The 20,410-nt window shown below is 46.6% G+C and overlaps 1 protein-coding gene across 3 annotated transcripts in view; it reads left to right on the plus strand.

Moving 5' to 3' along the window:
- Window positions 1-20,410, plus strand: part of SLIT3 (slit guidance ligand 3) — a 605,319-nt gene that overhangs the window by 448,206 nt on the left and 136,703 nt on the right. For all 3 annotated transcript variants that reach the window (XM_045901662.3, XM_045901670.3, XM_064596588.1), the window contains exon 7: window positions 19,945-20,016. In XM_045901662.3, coding sequence (XP_045757618.1) covers window positions 19,945-20,016 — 72 coding nt within the window. The remainder of the gene's footprint in view (window positions 1-19,944; window positions 20,017-20,410) is intronic.

Genomic DNA, 20,410 nt, shown 5'->3' on the forward strand with positions numbered 1-20,410 from the left:
ATGGGCTGGAATAGCCCCCCAGCGCCAGGCAGAGCGTTCAGGGAGAGTCTGTTTGAGTGTGGGCATGGGAAGAGACAGGTTACAGGTCTGGGAGATGAGAGAGGGGATAGCACCAAGGGGTCAGTTGATATCACCCAGAATCACAAAGGGACCTGGCACAGGGCGGGGGCGGGGGGGCTGCGCTGCCAAACAGCCTGGTAAAGTCTAGTCATTGCCATTGCTCCTGGGATGTCGCCTTAGGTTTAAATGCAAACTTTAAGCAGTAACCTTAAAGTGGCAGGGTGAGAGAAAGATGAGAGGAGGTGGAATCCCACCCCTTATACCTTGTGGATCTGCTTTTCTGTGTTCTGGATTTTTCCCATGGGTCTAACCTGATTTCCAGTTTTCCAGGTGTGGGTTGGGGGCTGGAATTCAGCTAGGAATCATCTTGGGGTCATTCAAACTAAAGTAGAATTGTGTAAGAAAACATTTCGATTGAATGTCACCCAAAGCGACACTTCCAGCTATCCCTGATTTGTGAAACCTAGAAAGGAAAGCAATAAAGCCTAGTAGAACTTGTGTCAGGAGATGTGTGGTTCAGTCCCGACTCAGCCCCTAATTGGCTGTGTGACCTTGGGCAAGTCCCTTCCGCACTCAGAGTCTCAGTTTTCCCATTTGGAAAAGGAAGGATTTGTTGCTATACCTTGGGGCTGGCTTCCCCTTTCCAAATTCTGTAATTGCTTGGTTCTAAAAATAATTCTGATGGTACAGTTCTATCCAGTGTATGATAGGGTAGAATTTGTTGAGCATACCCCTGAAAATAAAAAAAAATTAAAAAATTAAAAAAAAAAAAACTACCTAGTCACCAGGTTACATACCTCTGACTTCCAAAGGAATGAATAAATGTCACAGAAATGAATGAATGAATATATAAAAATGTCCCTTTCTACATGAAGGAAGGTCCTCCTCCCACCTTCCTTTTCACCTGGCCCTGCAGCCAGTGGACACGGCTTGGAGAAAGCCTCTCCACGTTGTACGAGAGGAAGGTGATTCCAAGAGGAATCACGGGAAATAAAAGGGGATGCTGATGCTGCAAGGTGCCGGAAATCTGATGAAAGCCGCGAATTCCCGGGACAGAAGCGGCAGGACCCACAGCCAGGGAGGTCAGGTTGTCAATCCTAAGATGGATGGTGGCTCCTCACCCAAACTCTGACCCCAGAACCGTCAACAAATGCACGTCTGCTAGGGAAAGGATACCAGCCCAATTTAGTGACCTAGGACTTCCCTGATCAGGAGACTGGGGCTGAGAAGGGTAGGCGCAATTTTCCCAGCCTGCAAAAAAGCCTTTCTGGAGAAGGGCTGCTGGGAGCATGTCACCCTTTTCTTCAGGAGGATGAGAAAACTCCTTGGGAAGAGACCAGGAAATGGAAATCACCAGCTGCCACAAAACAGCTGTGACAACTGGACAGCCCGCACGTTAGCTCTCTGTACTGGGAGTGGTGGTGCCTCGCCTCACGAGGAAGGCTGTCTGAGGGAGGGGATGGGGCCGTACAGTCAGACACACCTGGGCACAGTGGGACTTGGGCCAAGCAATGCAACCTCTCTGAGTCTGTTCCCTCAACTTTAAGAAGAACTGGCTTCTGTCCCTTCCATTCCCCTCACTTTCTCCCCATCATGCCCTCATCCCCATCAAACCCCTGTTTGGGACAGAACTGGACTGCTCTTCTCTACCCCAGTGTTTGCTAATTTTAAAATGTTGGTATGTTATATAGCATGTTGGTACACCAAGTTTCTCAAACTTGAATCTTAAAAGCCTATGGTGGCGGGTGGGGGGAGAAAGTAGTTCTCATTCCCTATTATTACAAAGAGACCACAGGATCTGATTAGTTTATCTTCTCAATTCCAAACAAAGCCAGATCAATAGCTTTGTTTTAAAGACACTCTCATTTGGCTTCACATGGCTAAGTACTTAAAATTAATCATAATCATTTATTCCATGGGTTTTTAATTTCCAGCAGAGGCACACGGCTTTGGAACCATCTATCTTAATGGTGAGCCATTCTGAAATTGGCTGGAGCTGACATCTCCATTTAAAGAATCTCCCCTCCCCACCCCCAGACCTTCCAAATCTCATCTGCACATTGACATTTTATCACAATTCTCTGTAATCACAACTTAGGCACCGTAAAGAATCTTGACAATGAAATAATAAATAGGAACTAAGTGAAGACATTATATATTAACTTAGTAAGTCCCTGAGAGAGAGAGGTTCAAAACACACTATCCCCAGAAAGGTCGTCTTTAAGTATCTAAAGCTTTAAAGTCTGCAAATTAAAGAAGACAAAATAGAGTATTACAGGTGTGTTTTCTCCCTGACATTAGGCAGATGAGATAAAAAACAAGGAAAGACTCACGATTACCCCCATGGAAAGCTCTCTCAAAATTAACTTAAGGAAAGTTTGTGGGTGTCAACTACTAGTGGAAATATTTCACATGGGAGCCCCCTGTTGTTCCATTTTTTTCTGTGGCTGGAACTGCTGTAAAACTTCTTCCCATCCAGGCTGAGGTTGGTCCCACAGGACACACAATGGGAATTGAGGACGGGAGCCTTCGAGAACCAGGAAGGGGTAAAGCGGTAAAGAGAGAGGAATGGGTACTGGGCTGGAAAAGGCTATGACATCTGCTCACTTCATCCTCATTTTTGGCTCCTGCCCAGTGGGGGATGTCTAGCACAAAATATGGTGAACAAAGGAAAAGAGCCACCACCCTCCTCCCCTTCCCAGGTAACCAGAAAAGGGACTAAGAGAAAAAGCATAGTGCGGGTGAAACTTCGCAAGGCCCCGGTGCCACCATAGGGGAAGAATCATGGCGCAGAGGATACAGCCTTTGTAGCCTCCGTTGTTCAGTTACCCGTGCCTGACAGTGGATGTGGTGCTCCTACATACCTTCTCCCTCTGCATCCTCACAGCCCTCCTTCTGCACAAGACCTATCTGAAAGAAGGCAAGTAGCTGCTTAACTAGTAAGCAGCAGAGCCTGTGTGATTAACCGTTCTACCAAGCAGCTTTCCAGATCTGTAATTGCCAAGGCTCTTGTGGCATTGGTTCCCTGGAAGCGTGGCCAACAGGTGCCACAGAGTGGTATGAACCGGCCTCCGAGAGCTGGGCTAGGCGAGCTAGCGGTGATTCACAGTCCTGCCCAGGATCACGTTGGAGTCTCCCACATGCTTCTGAAATTGTCATTTCCTTTACCCAGTTAGTGGGTCCCCAAAGTTGAAGGTAAATCAGACTTGCCAGGGAAAGAAAATAGTCCTGCTTTTTCATTGAGTTACATTCTTAGTCCCAGAGACGATTTATTCTCGCTTCTGGACATCACCAGTTGACTTTGTCACTCAGTGGTTTGGGGCTCCATTCTTCAGACCTTCCCACGATCTAGCCCCAGCTTTCTGTATGGCCTTAAGGTTCTTAACTGAGAGTTGCTATGACTCAGACAGCCTTCTGTTGCCCAAATCACTGGCCTTTCATTTCCACCTGTTCTATACATTTGGTGATTCACATACTCGGTTTCCTCCAAGTTGGGTTTATACTGCAGTTGAATATGCCAAGACTGCAATTCTGACCCTATGTGGTCAGGAATCATTCGTCATGGTGTTCTGAGCTGGTTTCCTGGCCAGTGAGGTTGAGGACAGCCAGGCATTTTGCCAGTTATACCAGGCACCTCCCTGCCCAACATGCTGTCCTGGGTCAGAAATATGTTTAATGAAAAAAAAATTAAGGGTGTGGACAAATGAAACAAAAATGAGAAAACCTAGCTAATAAAATAATTTTTTTTCAGTAGTACTGTGGGAAAGGAAAAAAGATTTTCAGACACTGTCTCCTGACAACATGTAGCAAATCAGAAGTTCAGTAGATAATGCTGCCAAAAATGCCAAACGAAAGATGTCAGGAGCATAGCCTGAAAATGCTCACATATCCCAGTGAGGAGCCTGCCCTTGATAAATCACTGGTACCAGCTAAATTGCATGCAGGTCCAACACATCTGCAGATAACCAGCGTGTGTTGTTTTGAAGGTCTACCTCCATTTATGTCACTTGCCAATTTTGGAAATTCAGTGACATTATTACAGGCTGGGCCTGTAAGGACCTTAGTTTCTGGGATGACCTCTTACTTTGAGAGAAGGCACAGAGAGATTGAGAACAGGTAAGAGTGAAGCCCGGGCCAAATAACATTTTGCACCTGGGTACCCCATGTCCCTCACCCTCATCCAGGCTCTGGCTAAGAGATTTGCCAAGGGAAACAGCAAGTTGGTGGCAGCAAGGGGACTAGAAGCTGGGTCTGTGGACCCCTGATCCCATGTTCTTTGCCCACATTGGACACCTTCATGCAACTAGGCTGTCCAGGAAAAAAAAAAAAAAAAACCCTTTGTAGGACTGGGGATCCCAAGCACAGTTGTCCTTTCAAAGCCATTATTAGGTGTTTTATTTAGGAGATTTGAGGAGGAGGGCAAACTTGAGCACATGACAGAATCAAGGAATGATCCTGCTTTCTGCTCTTTTGAAACCAGACATTGGAAACTAGATAGACCACAGACTATGTCGCACCCACAGATGAGTTTTTTTCAATCCTGTCGAGTATTTTTTTTTTTTTATTTTATTTATTTATTTGCGAGAGAGAGAATGAGAGACAGAGAGCATGAGAGGGAGGAGGGTCAGAGGGAGAAGCAGACCCCCCGCCAAGCAGGGAGCCCTATGCGGGACTCCAGGATCATGACCCGAGCCGAAGGCAGTCGCTTAACCAACTGAGCCACCCAGGCGCCCTCAATCCTGTCGAGTATTTTTTAATTGAAATTAGAATCTCATATTTTAAAATTATAAAATTTTTCTTAAAAGTACAGATGGCCAGCTTTGGGTTTCTGGTACACCTGAAGCAATGGCAGCCCTGGGCTGCATTTCTGCTTTGTGACAGTCAGTTGTGGCTAAAGAGCACATCCCTCCTCAGAAGGGATGAGTAGACTCTACTTTCCCACCGACCTCCATTCATTTCAGCTACCTGCCAGCCCAGGTGGCCCCTGCTGTCATCCATCCATGAAGCAAGGAAACACTGTGTGCCAGCATGGTGCCCGGTGCCAGAGACAGTAAAGCTTTAGAAGAGCAGGTTCTCTGGTGCATCAAACTCGAGGGGCCAGAGCTTACCAGAATTGTTGAATGGACATGTATAAGCAGAACCAAGTGACGTGGAGTCCAGGACTCCCAAGCTGAGCGAGGACACCACAGAAGCAAGCAGGAATCTCTTGTGCCCCATCTTCTGGAAAGTTCTTCTCAAGAGTTGAACTAGCCTCCAAATTCCCTTTTGATTTTAAAGCACTTGTCATTGGGTCTATGCAACTGATGAGAAATGAGATAAACACCCCCCACCCAGTTTCATGTTCCTTGGACCCCTTCATCATCCCATGTACTGAGCTCCTTCTTAGCTCACATTTAGAGAACAGCGATTCAAGAGTTAAAGCAGTGGTGGGTGGGAATTGACCAGACTTTTAGGGTAGATATTCAGCCGCATCCAGGCAGGTACAACATGGCCTGACCCCAAGCCCCACTAGACACAAAAATGGAGAAGAAAGTCCTTTGCTGGTGTAAGAAGAAGGCAGTGACAGGAAATTAACAATAGTCCTGACACCCAGATCAGGGTGTGCTCACTCCTCTAGCATGGGGTTGTTGTCCTGGCTGAAGGGTGCTGGGATTTGGGTGTAAGGACTTTCATAGACCTTGTCAGCCCGATACAGAAAACCCAGAGCTTTATACAAATGGAGGTCTATCCTCCACTTCAACTGAGCTTCCTCTGAATGTGGAACTAGATACAAATAGTAATTAACAACATATAATACAATGATATTATAACAATTACTATAGTCACTATAGATATTATAATTACTGTTACAACCTCCATTTCTTAGTGTCTGCTATCTTCCAGGGACTATGACAAGATACTAGAATCCAGCATTTTATGTAAATCCTCACCACAACCTTACAAAGTAGAACCTCTTAATCTCATTTTTCTAATGAGGAAACTGAGACTCAGAGAAGCTAATGACTTGCCCAAAGTGCCCCTGGCAAGTCCCTGGGCCTGCCCTTCAAGTAGCAAATCCAGCTCTGCCTGGTATTTGAGCCCCTGCCCTTCATTGCTCTACTACAAAAAATTAAAATTAAAATTAAAAAATGCATTCTGGAGCGTACATACCAAAGAAACAATTATATGCGTTAATAAGATTACGGGCTGTTGTAAATGCCCACAATGATTCAGGAATGATAGTTTTTCATATTTGAAAAGTTGACCCACAGGGCGCTCAGATCTAAACCTATGACCTCAGCTTAATCAGCATTACATCCAATTCCACAGAACCACCCCAAACCCGGAGGTATAAGGCCAAGGTTGACCTTGGGGATGTTAGAGTTCTCCCATAGGACTGGCTGCCGGTCCAGCTTCACCAAACTGGGTGATTTGGGGCTTGTTTCCTCATTGAAAAATAGAAGCAATAATACCTACCAACCCCTTAGGCTAGTATGTGGGTTAAAGGAGGTACCATAGGTGTAGGTCTAGCAAATAGCAGACACCCAACCAGGACACTCGCCACAACTGAAGTTGAAGGACATGCCTATATTGTTTCACTGCCTTGTCCCCAGAACCTCACACAAACTGGAAACAAAGTAGGTAGTCATTTAAAGTCCATGAAACTAGGGTGCCTGGGTGGCTCAATGAGTTACGTGTCTGCCTTCCGCTCCAGTCATGAGCTCACAATCTTGGGATCAAGCCCCAGGTCAGGCTCCCCACTCAGCAAGCAGGCTGCTTGTCCCTCTCCCTCTGCCCCTCCCCACCGCTCTAAAAAATTAGAATTAGTTGCCAATGTTTAAAACTCTCTCTCTCTCCCTCTCTCTCAAATAAATAAACTCTCTTTAAAAAATAAATAAATAAAGTACATGGAACCAAATTCAGTTGAAATTAACTAACTGAATAGAAACCTACTCCACCCAGTTTCCATATTCTCTGTTACATTTCTGTCCGGAACAGAACTTAAGGTTGTGATTGTCCCAAAATTATTTTAAATACTGAATGATGTAGTATTTTACTGAAACAGCACATTTCTCACATTACCTTTTTTTTTTATTCCTCCAGCTAAATGGCGATATTTTTTTAATTATCTATGAACAAAATTAGAGCCATAGTGAAAAGTGGTGTTTTCTAACAGACAAGGCTCATTTTCATTTATTTACAAGGTGTTTCACCTGAGTTTCTCTGGGAGCTGAAAACATTTGTTTCAACAGAATTTGGAATCAGGGTATTTAGTCACGACATAGCTTTGAATATAGAACTGTCACTGCCTAATGAAAGTCTTAAAATATTTCCAGAATATGATTTTTTTTTTTTTTTTTTTGGTACGGTGCTACAAATTGTGATTTGTTCAGGCAATCAGAATTAAAACTGCACTTTGTGGAAGGCACCAGTAACTTCCATTCAGCCCCTAGGATCCTAGGAAAGGATCTAGGTTTTCTATAAATGCTCACATGGGCCACACAACACACGCGCCTCCTTCATAGTCACCCAGGCTCAAGGCTCAATCATAGCCATGTTCTTAAAATGGCTAGCTTGGTTTTGAGAACATCAGCTTAAGGAAAAAGTGAAATTTCCTTTGAAATAAAGGATAATTTTTTCCATTTAAATAAGCAGTACCTTAACAGTTCAAGTAGCTAGAATTGGGGTGGGGGAGAGTATTCCAATGGTTTCCATTTGATTGTATTTTCCTGTTAACTAAAGTTCTGTTTAGTCTCTGAATTGAAAATGCATTAGTGTACATTCCTGGGTTAAGGGGATATGGTGAAGATCGTGGAACTATTCTTGAGCACAGAGGATCTGTGAATCGGTAGGACTCCCATTATCAACTTCTCCTGTGAGCAGCACTTAGGTGGACTCAGGTAATGGAAGTCTTACTGTCCAAAGGGGCCATGGACTCCAGCCACCAGGTCTCTGGGGTGAAATTCTGGCTGGACAAACTAGGTTTGCTTTGTCCCACCTGAAACAAACTAGAAAAATAACTGAATCTTTGAAAAACAGATTCCAGAGAGTTTCCTCTTGGGGGCAAGATGAGGAGGCCAGTGGGGAAATACCACAGAGTTACCAAATGCACACAGCGGTCAGTTCACTCCCAAAATGGAGCTTCTACACCAATTTGCAAATGCACTCCTGTGCCGATGGTCAGCCTCTATCTTTTCTCTGTCTTCCAGCAGCCAGCAATGGCTTCAGTGACCAGTGTGTGAGCACATTCAGGGAGTATCTTGCTCTCGTTCAGCTCTCATCTCATGGCTCTCAAGGGTCTCCAGGCCAGGGAGCCGTGACTCCTTGAAGAGTGGAACCTGCCCCTTGCTCAACCTCCACTTCCATCCAGGATGCAGAATATTGGCTGGCTCAGCTCACCTGTGGCCAAGAGTCCATTACTCTGCAGAAATGTGTCCTGAAAGTCAAGGTCCTCGGAACTCAAGCAGGAAATTGACCCCTTCTTGCTAGTTGGCTCTCCGGAGGGGAGGATGGCATGGGGAAGACATGGAGATGCAATGCTGGGGAGAATCAGAGCATCATCTCTACCTTTCTCAGCTTCCATTTCCTATCTGTGAAGGTGCTTAGAAGCAAGGGATGGTGAGGAGGAAGGATGGAGGGAATCTGATTCTGTTTCTCCAACGTCATATTTGGACTCATAGAAGCTCTAGAGTGCCCATTCCCACTTGACTTATAACTAAATCAGAGGACCCCAACTATTGGCCCATAGTTAAATGAAAACTTCAGATACGGAGTTTGATTTTTTTTAATTGGTTTAGGCTTTACAGTGTTTTAAAAAAATTAGAATTAGTTGCCAATGTTTAAAACTCAGGTAATGTTATTTAAAAGTATATGATTTCAATTTCCCCGGAATATCTGGAAGCTGTGGCAATCCTGGGCACGCGTGTGGCTCTGATTGTCTAGAGTGGCGCTGTCTCATCGGACTTTGTGTGATGCAGGAAATGCTTCTCATCTGTGCTATCCAATATGATAGGCACTAACCACAATGTGACTCTTGAGCACTTGAAGTGTGGCTCATACAACCGAGGAACTGACCTTTTATTTAATTTTAATTGATCTAAATTTAAATCACCACCTTTAGCTAGTGGCTACCTTATTGGACATCGCAGGCTTAGAGCTGGAGTGGCAAGTACCCCATTTGGACAGGAATGGCCCTCTGCAAATCTCCACAGCTCCCTCCAGGCCTGTTTTCCTGCTTGCTTTGTTCCAAACCACTGGGGCCGGTTCACGTTCATTAAGAGGCACATTTAAACAGTGTATCTTCTGAAGTTAAATACTTTGAGGTATTTGCCACTCCCCTCACCCTCCACTCTGCCCTTTCTCTTTCCGAATTTAACCATTTGGATCTTGTACCTGCAAAAGACCCATTTTTATTAAAACCCAGGAGTATGATTATTAAAACTGTCTCCCACCCACGTGAAACCCTGTCTCTGCGAGAATTAGTTTCCTGATCCCAATTATTCACTTCTTTCAGCCTTGCAAATCACTTCCACAAAGTCAACTGGGTAGGAAAATCGCTCCCATGTCTGGACCCGTCCCTTCTCCATATATAAGCTAGAGATGCGACAGCTGGTTAGGGAAGCAAGCCCATTAACCCCACAGAAGCTGAAACTTTATTTTCATAAAGAGAAAAACAAAATGAGCTGACTCTGCAAAACTTTTCAAATGCTGTGGGGGTTAGTTGTGATTTTCAGAGTCTGGTCAGATGTCCTATCTTTATACAAATCTAGACATCCACCAGCCCTTCCACTGCTGTCTGGAAAACGATTCCCATTCCAGAATTGCCATTTTAGAGCCAGCACCAGCCCAGTGTGAATTGGAGAGTGGAACTGTAGCCTGGAAAGACCCTGGAGGTCAACAAGTCCCACCACTTTGTTTTAAAAGAAAGGAATTCCCCCAGAAGGTTGAGTGACTCACACACAGCCATAGAAAAATTTCACAGAAGAACCAAGCCAGAAAACAGGTCCACTGACTCTTTTTCCAGTGCTCTGTATTGCTGTCTGCCTTTCCCCTGTATTAGCAGAAGGGGAACAAAGAATAGTGAAGACAGCCTCTATGCCCTGCCCATCCCATCATCTCTTAATCTCTAGCATTTTTCCAGAGAGAACAGCATATGTTCAGTATGGGGACCAACACCCTCCCTTTCTAGGGCCTTCTAGTCCTGCAGCCACTGCTTGGGAGATGACCACTCAGTAGCCAACAGGTTGCTGTCTGTTAGGAAGGCAATCTGGGAAGAGATTGAATTCTACATCATGGATCCTGGCTACCAGTGGTGACCAGAGGCCAGACGAGGAAGCACCCTGCCTCTCTTTGAGCCCAAGCAGCCCAAGTAAACTGTGTCTAGCTCCCTGAGAGAGCCCCTCCCTTGCAAAGATCAGAGGGTAGACCCGGACCTTGTCAGCATCTCAGCCCAGAAACAGAGCCTCATGCACCCTGTGGCTTAGTTCCGAACCGTACATAAGAAATAACTTACAGGTTTAGCCACAGAACTGATTCACAGTGTGTGGAAAGCTGGGAAGAGCAGCCTACCTGGTGGGACCCAGCCTTACCCTTATAAACAGAAACTTTCTCAAAATTCTTTGTCTCCAGGTAATGATGGTTGGGGAGGGCTGGGGGGAGAACTTGAATACTTTTCTATCATTTAAGATAGTTCATTTGAAGAGTAGATTCCTGGTGGCTGCCCTCCCAGAGATGTGGTATAGAAGGAAGGTGTCAACCACATTTCACCATTAACATACTTGGATTTTACACATACACACACACACATCAATTTTTATATATATACATATCTCAAAGTGTGTTATATATGTGATATGTGTTGAATATACATATATGATATATGTATGATACATGTGATATAGATGAATCAAACTGTTAAATTGATCTTTTTGGTTCAGAGACTAAAAACTGGCATCTGCAAAGCCAAATCCAAGTTATTTTTCATTTGTAACTTTTGTTCCTTAAGATAATTTAATCACCAATATTAAAAAACCAGGAGACTTCACATAAAAATTCTAGATGTCTGGCTTTCTCTTAAAAAAAAAAAAAGGAACAGCCAGCAGCAGGTGCACCCACATTCCAGGATAGGAACAAGCCTTTGAAACGAGAAGTGACGATCCCGGGTGGCAGAGCTGGGTTTACTGCAGACCCCACGCAACCCACTTGCTCAGATGTAAAACCTGGCTCCTGCAGGCAGCTGAGTTTGTACTCCTGGATCAGCCCAGGCAGCTGTTCAGAGTGGAAATTTATTTTTATGAAAAGATGCCAAAAGCATGACCCTTCACATTTTGAAACTCATCCATCCATGCAGTAAATATTTATTGAGTTGTTCTATGTGCCAAACACTGGGCAAGACCCTGCCTATACCACAGGGAGCAAAACTGGCGTGTCCTCTCTTCTCTCATAGTGTACACGTTAGTGGGCATTGAAAAACTTCTCCCTTCTTCCTCTTTTACGGGCTGAAATGCAGCTGAGGGGGAAATCGTCCCTTGCCCCCCCCCCCCCACCGCCTTGACTGTACACTCACCTGTTCGGTTATGTAAGTTGGAGGTCATTCTTCCATCCTCAGCCCACTGCAGAATCTTGGCACACTGGCAACTTCCTGATTTCTAAATAATGTAGTAGACAAGATTGATGGCCCAGTTTCCCAGCCTATGGATGACGAAACAGAATCGGGAGAGGCCACTCATTCATGTTGTCGTTGAAGGCACATTTTACAATTAAAATGGTCATTGGGAGGCAGTTGAATCATTCTAAATCACCACCAGGCAGTGTCTGTGACCATCTCAAAAAATGAGTAAGGAGTTCTTCAGAATCAAGGGACCTAAAACACTGGAGCCTCAGGAATACCTCCACTACCGGGCATCTGACTGAGCAATGGCAGGATTTGAAGTTTCATCTTTCTCTTTTGATCTTCCGCTTTTTACATTTATTTTGGAGTCATCTTTTTTTTTTTTTTCCATTTTAACACCGAGGCTCTGCTGAGTAGAAGGAGATGAGCTTCTGCCTGTCACAATATGAATATATAATGAAGGGAGAACCAAAGACGAGCCCTTTTGTTAAGGAATCGATATCATCAAAGACTCAAATTGGCAGCTGATTGTTTTTATTTATTTCTGTAGGTTTTACATGACACCTGGAGACCATTTAAAATGTTACTTGGCGGTGAGAGCTCTGTGTTTAAAAATAACGCTCACCCGGTGCCAAATCACTTTAGAGTCGGGTACAAATATTGAGACAAAAACCCCAGCTGTTACTGCTTTGGCTGCTAATTTGAGGTGTCAAATGAGAGCTCACTTGCTATACGTCAGTGAATAAGGCCCCTTGTGAGATCATTATGTTTTCTAACAGTTGAGAGTAATGGACTAATCAGTGCAGCATCAGTTGGTTTCATTATATGCCCACACAATGGTTATGAGCTTTAATTTAAACGGTCCGCAGGGAGATCAAGGAAATCAGTAATAGGCGGCACCCAGGATAGTCCCGGAGTGGAGGTAATGTGCGAGAGGTGGCTTACCACCATCCTTTCTCCTCTCTCCCTCTGGCCCTCTCATTCCTCCTGCCCCATCTGCCCTCAGAGACTCACTACCTGCTCCAAACAGCCCAAAGATGAGCTCTGCTTAAGAAGCAGATCTGTACCCTTGGTTCCAACCAACTGATCCAACGTGGTTTCTGGCCACACTTAGCCGCCGTTAGCCAAACCTTGTCCTCAGAAGGCTCTAAGACCGAATTGCCCGCTCTCCTGTGTAGCCTCTCCCGCCGCCCTCGTGCTCCGTGCTGAGCTCTGTGTTCTGCAGACAAGAGGAGGGTCAGGTCATGCTGCTGCCTTTGAGCAGCCTTGGCAGGGAGGCAAACACCATAGTCCCCGCCACATGGAAGTCCGTGAGGGCTGAGAGCCCCACTGGCCTCTAGGACTCGTCTCGGCCTTGGAAAAGACACGGAAACGGGACAGCCAGCATCTGTCAGACAGTCCTGTAAGAGGCAGTTTTGTGGAACGGCAAAAATACAGGCCCTGGTATCCCACTTCCCTATATTTGAAGACTGTCTCTGCAACTTTACAGCTGTGATCAGAGCAGATGTTTCGAGGCTCCAAAATGGAAAGGTCTACCTCAGGATGGTTGGGAGAATTAAATGAGATAATGTGTGAGAAGTGCTCAGCCCAGTGCCAGCACATAGCGAATACTTAATAATTAGTATCAGTGTTGTTATTGCTCTTACTGACATCTTTACTGGAAGATCTTGGCAAGCTCAGTTTGGATTTTCTCAAAGGATGCATCATCGTACATTCTTGCTGATTTCTGGAGTTTCCTAGATCCTCCAGCCAAAGCAGAACGATGTGCCACTGGGTGATAGAAGGGAAACGTTCAGGAGAGCTTCCTCCAGAAATGACTGAGTCATTGAGTTGGGGAGAGATTCTGGGCTGGGGGAAAGGCTTGGGGATGCCTCCCTTAACCTCAGTGGGCATTCGGTGTGTGTTCTCCTGCAGCCAAGTCCACAGAGACACCACCTACACACATTATAATGGACTGAGCCAGCCAACAGCATTCACATTCCCAGGACCTAGGAGCAGGCGGAAGGGCCTGGTCATCAGCAATGGGCCTTGATTCCTGGGGCCACGGTGACTGTTAGTCAGCAGCCACCAAGCAAGACCCAAGACAAGGCAGCCCTGCTTTGACAGATAGGCCAGAGAAGAGAGCAGGCACCTAAAGCATTCTCAGTCTCATTCCTCTTTCCCTGCCCAAGCCAGCAAGAAGGAGACGCAGCAGTGAGCTCTCCACCCCTCCCTTTGAGGCCCACACGCTGCCAGAATCCCCCTGTGCTTCTCATTCCCCAGGCCAGCAGTTTCGATCCATCCTGCAGGGTCCAGCCACAGTATTTGCACTCAGCCGCTCTCCAGAAAATGCTGCCACCTACTTTGGTTTGTGTCTGCCCCTGGGAATTCAATACAGGCCCTGTTGGAGGGGTTCCGCCTTCAGGGCTTAGAGGGCTGGCCAGGGGACACAGGTATTTGTAAGTACAAGTCAGGGCACCTCCAAGCTCACTTGAAAAAGACATTTCGCTGCATGGCTGCTGATGACTCACCAAGTCTCCTCCCTGGGGAGTGTTAAGGAGGGAACCACCTTATATACAGAGACTTAAGGAACGATCAACCTGCCTTGAGACAAGGGATGAACAGGCCAATCTTCCGAGAGGGTTTATCCGACCCACGGAGTCTGGATTCCCACCTGTGTGGAGGGGAAGAGGGGTTGCGGCTCGAGGAGTCTCCCAGGAAGGCCAGCGCGCTGGGAGTCTGCAGTGGTACTTACTGTCGATGCCTGGTTTTGCAATTATGTGATACATGCTCACAGATAATACTGCTGCATTAGAGCCAATTACATAGTGTTATGGACACACAACACGCAGATTACACCCAGAGCCAAGAAAGCACAGAGTGATAAAGCGATGGCCTAATCGGAGGAGACAGAGGGAAATGTCAGCCTTATTAAGGTTGCCAGGGTGGCGTGGCTGCAGCTGGACTTAGCTCCTCCAGACTGAAGATGGCTATCTTGAGGGATGTGAGGAAGAGCCACACTTCAGCACTCAGCAGAGAGCAGCGGGGAGCCGGGGGCAGATGCCAAGCTGGAGCTTTCCAAGGGTGATTACAGCTATCTTCATTGAGGGCTGTGTACTGTTTCAGAGCTTGGGCCTCCTTCTAAGTAGGAAAACCCCATATCCTCCACAGAAGAGGCTTTCGGTCCCAGAGTCAGCAAGAAGGTAGACTACATACTGTCCTCTACACTTAGGTAAAGGCTCTACTCTCAGTTTTTTCTCTAGCTCAGTGGTTTTCAAACTTGAGCTCGCATGAGAATACTATGGAGGGTCCGTTAAAACACACAAGGCTGGGACACCGCCCCCACCCCCCCACCCCCGAGCTTCTGATTAGTAAGTCTGGGTGGAACCTGAAGATACACATGTCTAGCAAGTTCCCAAGTGATGCTGCAGGTTTGGGGACCACACTTAGAAAACCACTACCCAAGTTCATTCCACACCCAACCCAGGATGGACTCACCTGCCCTGTCCCTTGAAAAGGGCCTTCTCCTTGGCTCTGATCTCATCACAGCATTGTAGGTTCTGGAAGAGTGGGACCCATCTTCCAGGTGGGCCTGTGATGCGGGCCAGCAGTGTGGATTCTAGAGTTAGACCCCCTGCTTTTGAGTCCCAGCCCTACCAGTGGCTATTTGGGCTTTCCTACCCGTGTTTTGAGAGCTTCTGACCTCATGTCCTCATCCGCTTGCCCAGCACATCACAGGTCATTACTGACAAATGCAAGACTGAAGCTTCCCAGTTCTAGAGCAAGCGGGATCGGCAAACATTTTCTATAAAAAGGCAGATGTCACTATTTTAGGCTAGGGCTAGCCCTGTGGTCTCTGTCACGTCTACTCAGCTGTTATAACCGAGAAGCAGGGGCCACGAACAATACATAAACGGGTGGGTATGACCTTATTTACAAAAACAGGCTGTACTGGATGGGATTTGACTTGTGGGCAGTAGTCTGTCACCCACTGGAATGGACCCATATGTGCACAACTTCCTCGTGCGTTCTTCAGTACCGGGGAGCCCTGGTCTTGCCACAGTAGCACAGTATTTAGCTGAGGAGCACAAGCACATTTTTTCAGGGTACCAAGGTTCTATCGGTGCTCCCCAGGAGCAATAAGTCCACTAATCCCTCAGTGCCCTGGGGAAAAAAGGTTAATGCCCTCCTTCTAGTGCTCACAACTGAGAGAGAGAATGGGATCCATTGGTAGAAATAGCATTATCCACATGGCATGGATCATTTTAATATGGAAAATGATCCTTTTTCATTAAACATTTATGTTCTGATTATGACAAAACAGAAGAGTGATTGCACAGTATATAGGTCACCCTTAGTCTCCGTATAAATACAGTATAACAGGTAAGGGTTTTACAAAAGAGAAATGGGAGGTAGGCAGACTGTCTTTAAATCTCATAGAGTGGGGGGGCGTCTGGGTGGTTCAGTTGTTAAATCTCATGGAGGGGGGGGATGGCTTTATTTCTGGTTTATACTGAAATGCCCATGTAGTTGCTTGTGATGGTGCAAAAGTGGGGGGGGGGGGCAGAGTAGTTCTGAAGTCTTATAGAATTAATTTGACCCTGAGCTTGATCTTGATACCTGATGGAAAAGGCTGAATTGGGAGCATTTATTTGGGGAAAAACCTCCAGCCTGGGTGACTTGGGGTAAAGTGTATTTTCTCAAAGTATCTCCAAAGGAGCAGAGCTGTGAGGTTGAAGCTAGATTGTGGAACTGGCAGAACCCCTCCAGGAGATGGAGGTAAATAAAACAAGCTGATGAGTTCCCCACAGCTTAGTCTGGACCAGCCATCCAGTGGCGGGTCATCGTCAGACCCAACCGTTTATTTTCCTGTTGGTTAATTTTCAAGGAAGTTTATAGAACAAGAGACACTTGTGCAGTTCTTTCTAGCTTTGGGTGCCTGGGTGGACATGACAGAGAACATCCATGCTGGGGTAACAAACTGGCCCTGAAAACAGGAGGCAGTGGGTAAGTTGGGAGAAATTATGGTTTAAAGAAAGAACAGTGATTCCTGAATCCTCCAGGAGCTCATGAGCTACCCTGAGCGTCATAGCCTCCTATCGCTCGTCTGTAAGATGGGCATAAGAATCCCAACCTCAGAGTTCTACAAATACCAGATGAGGTGAACGCGAAAGCATATTGTAAACCATAAAAGACTAAAGAAACACAAGCTAAAATAACAGCTAAGTCCTCCTGAGCGTTGTGCGCGAGCCAGGCTGTGCTCACAAGTGTGCTTTGTTTCAGGGCATGGTGGTTGATTGGATAAGGCCCCTCTGTCCAAAAAAAAAAAGTCCACATCCTCATCCCAGGAACTTAGGAATATTACCTTTTATGACAAAAGGGACTTGGTAGATGTAACTAAAAGATCCTGAGATGGGCAGGTTATCCTGGATTATTCAGTTAGGCTCTAAATGTCCTCATGAGGCTCCTCATTACAGGGAGGTGGGTCACAGTGAACAGTGGGAGATGTGACCACAGAAGCAGGAGGTCGGAGTACTGCAGGAAGGGACCACAGGCTGAGGACAAGCAGCAAAGGACAATGAAACATTCTCCTGATGCCGCCAGAAGAGAAGTGGTCCCATGAACCCACGTTAGACTTCTGACCTCCAGACTGTGTGTTGCTTGAAGTCACAAAATTTTTAGTAATCTGTTATTGTAGCAGGAGACAACCAATCCAGGTGTCATTGCTGGAGTTGGGCTTGCTTCATCCATGAAATGGAGGTGATCACAAAAGTGCCTGTCTCATAGTGTTTGCAGCAATGAGATGGTACAAGTAGAACCCTCAGCCCCAGTGCCTGCCTGGCACACAGTAAGCTCTCAGCTAATGTGGCAATTATTAGTATCATCGCATTAAATCGCCACCAAAGCTCTGAGATTGGTGCCATTATGATCTCCATGTTGAAGGAGGAAACCTAATGAGATTAAGATAACTTACTCACGGTTGCACGGGCTGCAAGTGACAGAGCCAGAATCTGAACCCAGTCTCTGCCTTCCAGGCACATGCTCCCCAGCGCTGCTCCACCGTGGGGGGGTTATACAACCACCAACTCCATTGATAGCCCGCTACTGAGGGGTGCAAACAACAGATAGAGCACCGTACTCCATGCATGGGCACAAGCCACCGAGACTGGAGCGCAAATAAATCGGGGTTTATCAGGGAAACAAAACCTGTAGCTGCCATGGAAGTTGGCATCCAAGAGGTCACCAGCCCTCTCTCATCCCTGGGCTGGCCAGCCCCACACAGCAAATCAGGAAAGTCTGAATACCGTGTTTAGTCATTTTGGTTCTAGAATAATTGCTATTATCGTAAATGTTTTATAGCCCTCATTACAGCTCACATTTAAATATCAGTGTAGTAATACATTAATAAGTCATTGCTGCCGGACTCCTGCCGGATGCAGTTATGGCCGAGCCCTGCATATAACTGCACTGTGTATTCAGCTCAAATTAGGGCTGGCTGTGAACTCAACCTGATGTGAGTGGCTGGACATGCTTGGAAGGAGGCCTCTTCTCTGCAGAAGGTTCTTGCTCTTTGCCTTTGAGAGAGGAAGATGGTCAGATTGTTGTCCGGTAGTGAGGCAATGACCCTAACGAGGTACCCCCAAAGTGTGGAGCCTAGAACTCTGGGACAGATAGGGAAACAAAGGCATCGTTTTGGCCCCAGAGGCATTCCTCATCCAGTGGACGACTGGGGGCGCATAGTCCCCACACCCAGGAAGCTTCCTGCCAAGGAAGTGAAGGGGCAGATTCTTCAGCCTTGTCAGATGAGATATTCTGAAGGCTACCTGGGTGTGGGGAGACAGGATGGGTTAACACACACTTCTTAGAAAAGATAAGCCATACGACACAGAACAGCTACGTGGCTTCCACTTCATAAAATGCCAAGTGTCTGCACAGGAACATTGGTAAAGTATGGAGGAGGCAGAAGCAGTCCACACAGACGTGGTCTGCGCATTCCTCTTTACCATCCCCTATGCCTAAAATGGTTGGACGTGTGGTAAATATGGGAGGAGGGAGGGACAAGTATTAGGTTCTATGTCTTTAGGTAAACAGATTTCCTTCTGGACTTATTAGCCAAACAAATGCTAAGTAGGCCCTGGGGAGTTGCAGGGATAGCCTGGGGCAAGGCGGGGTATAGTCACTGGACTCCTCCTGTTGTGGAGAATCTCTGCAGGCCCCTTGGGTGCAGTGGGTATGGGGGCCACTGTGCTGGATGAAGCTGTATTTCCACTTCTATGGAGGTTGGGGTTGGGGGAAACAGGAATGACCAGGACAGGACTCCACCAGTGTCAGTAAAATGGTAGCCTCCATTACTGAGTTTATACTGCACGCTAAGCCTTTTACCAGCCCGTGAGGTAGGTACCATTACCTGCCTCCTTCTGCCAATGAAGAACCTGTGGTTGAGAGATGCTGATAATTTGCCCAAGATCAAACAAGTAGGGTATATAAGACTCAGTTTGAATCGGATATGGACCAGGTCATGGGGCCGTAGTAATGCACAGGATAGAAAACGTTGGAGGGCATTTTAAGAGAAAGGTAATGTGATTACCAAGAGCCAAGGACAAAAGAAGTCTGCTTAACCAGTGAAGGCTTCCAAAGAAAGGCTTCTTCCTTGGCCAGTGGGGGCCCATGGGAGGGTAAGAGGGGGTGAGCTAGGGAGAACATACTTCCAGAATAAACTGTCCATGTAGCACCCTGTGTTCGGCAGTATGGGCAATGGGCAGAGCAGGGAAATTGAAACAAGATAGTGCTAGATTCAAGTCCCATCTCCCAAGCTCAGCAGCCAGGGGTCCCTGGGAGAATTCTGTCCCCTCTCCGGAGCTCCGCTTCCCCATCTGTAGCACGAGGATAACGCCTACCTAGCAGGGATGTGTGTTACTAACCAAAATGACCCGTATCGGTTTTCTTCTCTCAAAAAATGAGGACGGTAATATATAACGGACACTGTAGTGGTTGTGAGAATTAGAGATGTCATAGTGAGGCACCCAGCACATAGTAGGATTCAGGAAGTGATAATCATTGCTGCAGGTGGGTCTGTGAGTACTGAGAGGGCAGCAGAGGGGATGAAAGAGCTGCCTGAAGAAAAAGAACCAGGGATTCTCTTACCATCTGGAGATCTGCCCCCTTGTCTCCAGCTGCCCCATAGCTATTGATTTATGATCCTTTTGGCAGTCGCACCTATCCCTCCCCCACTTCCAGAAACGTCTTGGTGCTGCCCTCCCCCCACCCATGCTACTTCCTTGTTAACCCTTTCCCTTTTCCCTCTACCTTCACAGCACCCTCAACAACAACAACATTAGCCGTATCCTGGTCACGAGCTTCAACCACATGCCGAAGATTCGAACTCTGTGAGTAAAGGTCCCTGCTTCTGCCCCACCTGCTCCCTGCCACGCTCAGCCCCGTGTGCCATGCTCTGACCTGTGAAACCTGTTGTGCTGGCTCTGCACGTGGGTCCTAGAGCAAACCCTGCCTCCTTCCACCACTGACTGAGGTGCTGGTGAGCCCCAGATGAGGGAGAAGCTTCACAGGGCCATCCATGGTTCTCAACCCCCATTCCACGGTGGACAGACTCATTTCTCTTTAGCCTGGGATGGGGGAATTCGTCTTTGTGTGTTCCACCTTGATGGAAAAGTTTATTAGTGGTACATTGTCACAGAGCATGGACAGCTGAGACATAATGACTCACTATTTCCTGAGCTGATGTCACCTGCCATTGGCAGTTCTATCATGGTGCCATGGTCA

Source organism: Mirounga angustirostris, unplaced genomic scaffold, assembly GCF_029215605.1.
Source record: "Mirounga angustirostris isolate CCGP_5_RB_7025 unplaced genomic scaffold, mMirAng1.0.hap1 SCAF_7, whole genome shotgun sequence".
Taxonomy (NCBI): Eukaryota; Metazoa; Chordata; class Mammalia; order Carnivora; family Phocidae; genus Mirounga; species Mirounga angustirostris.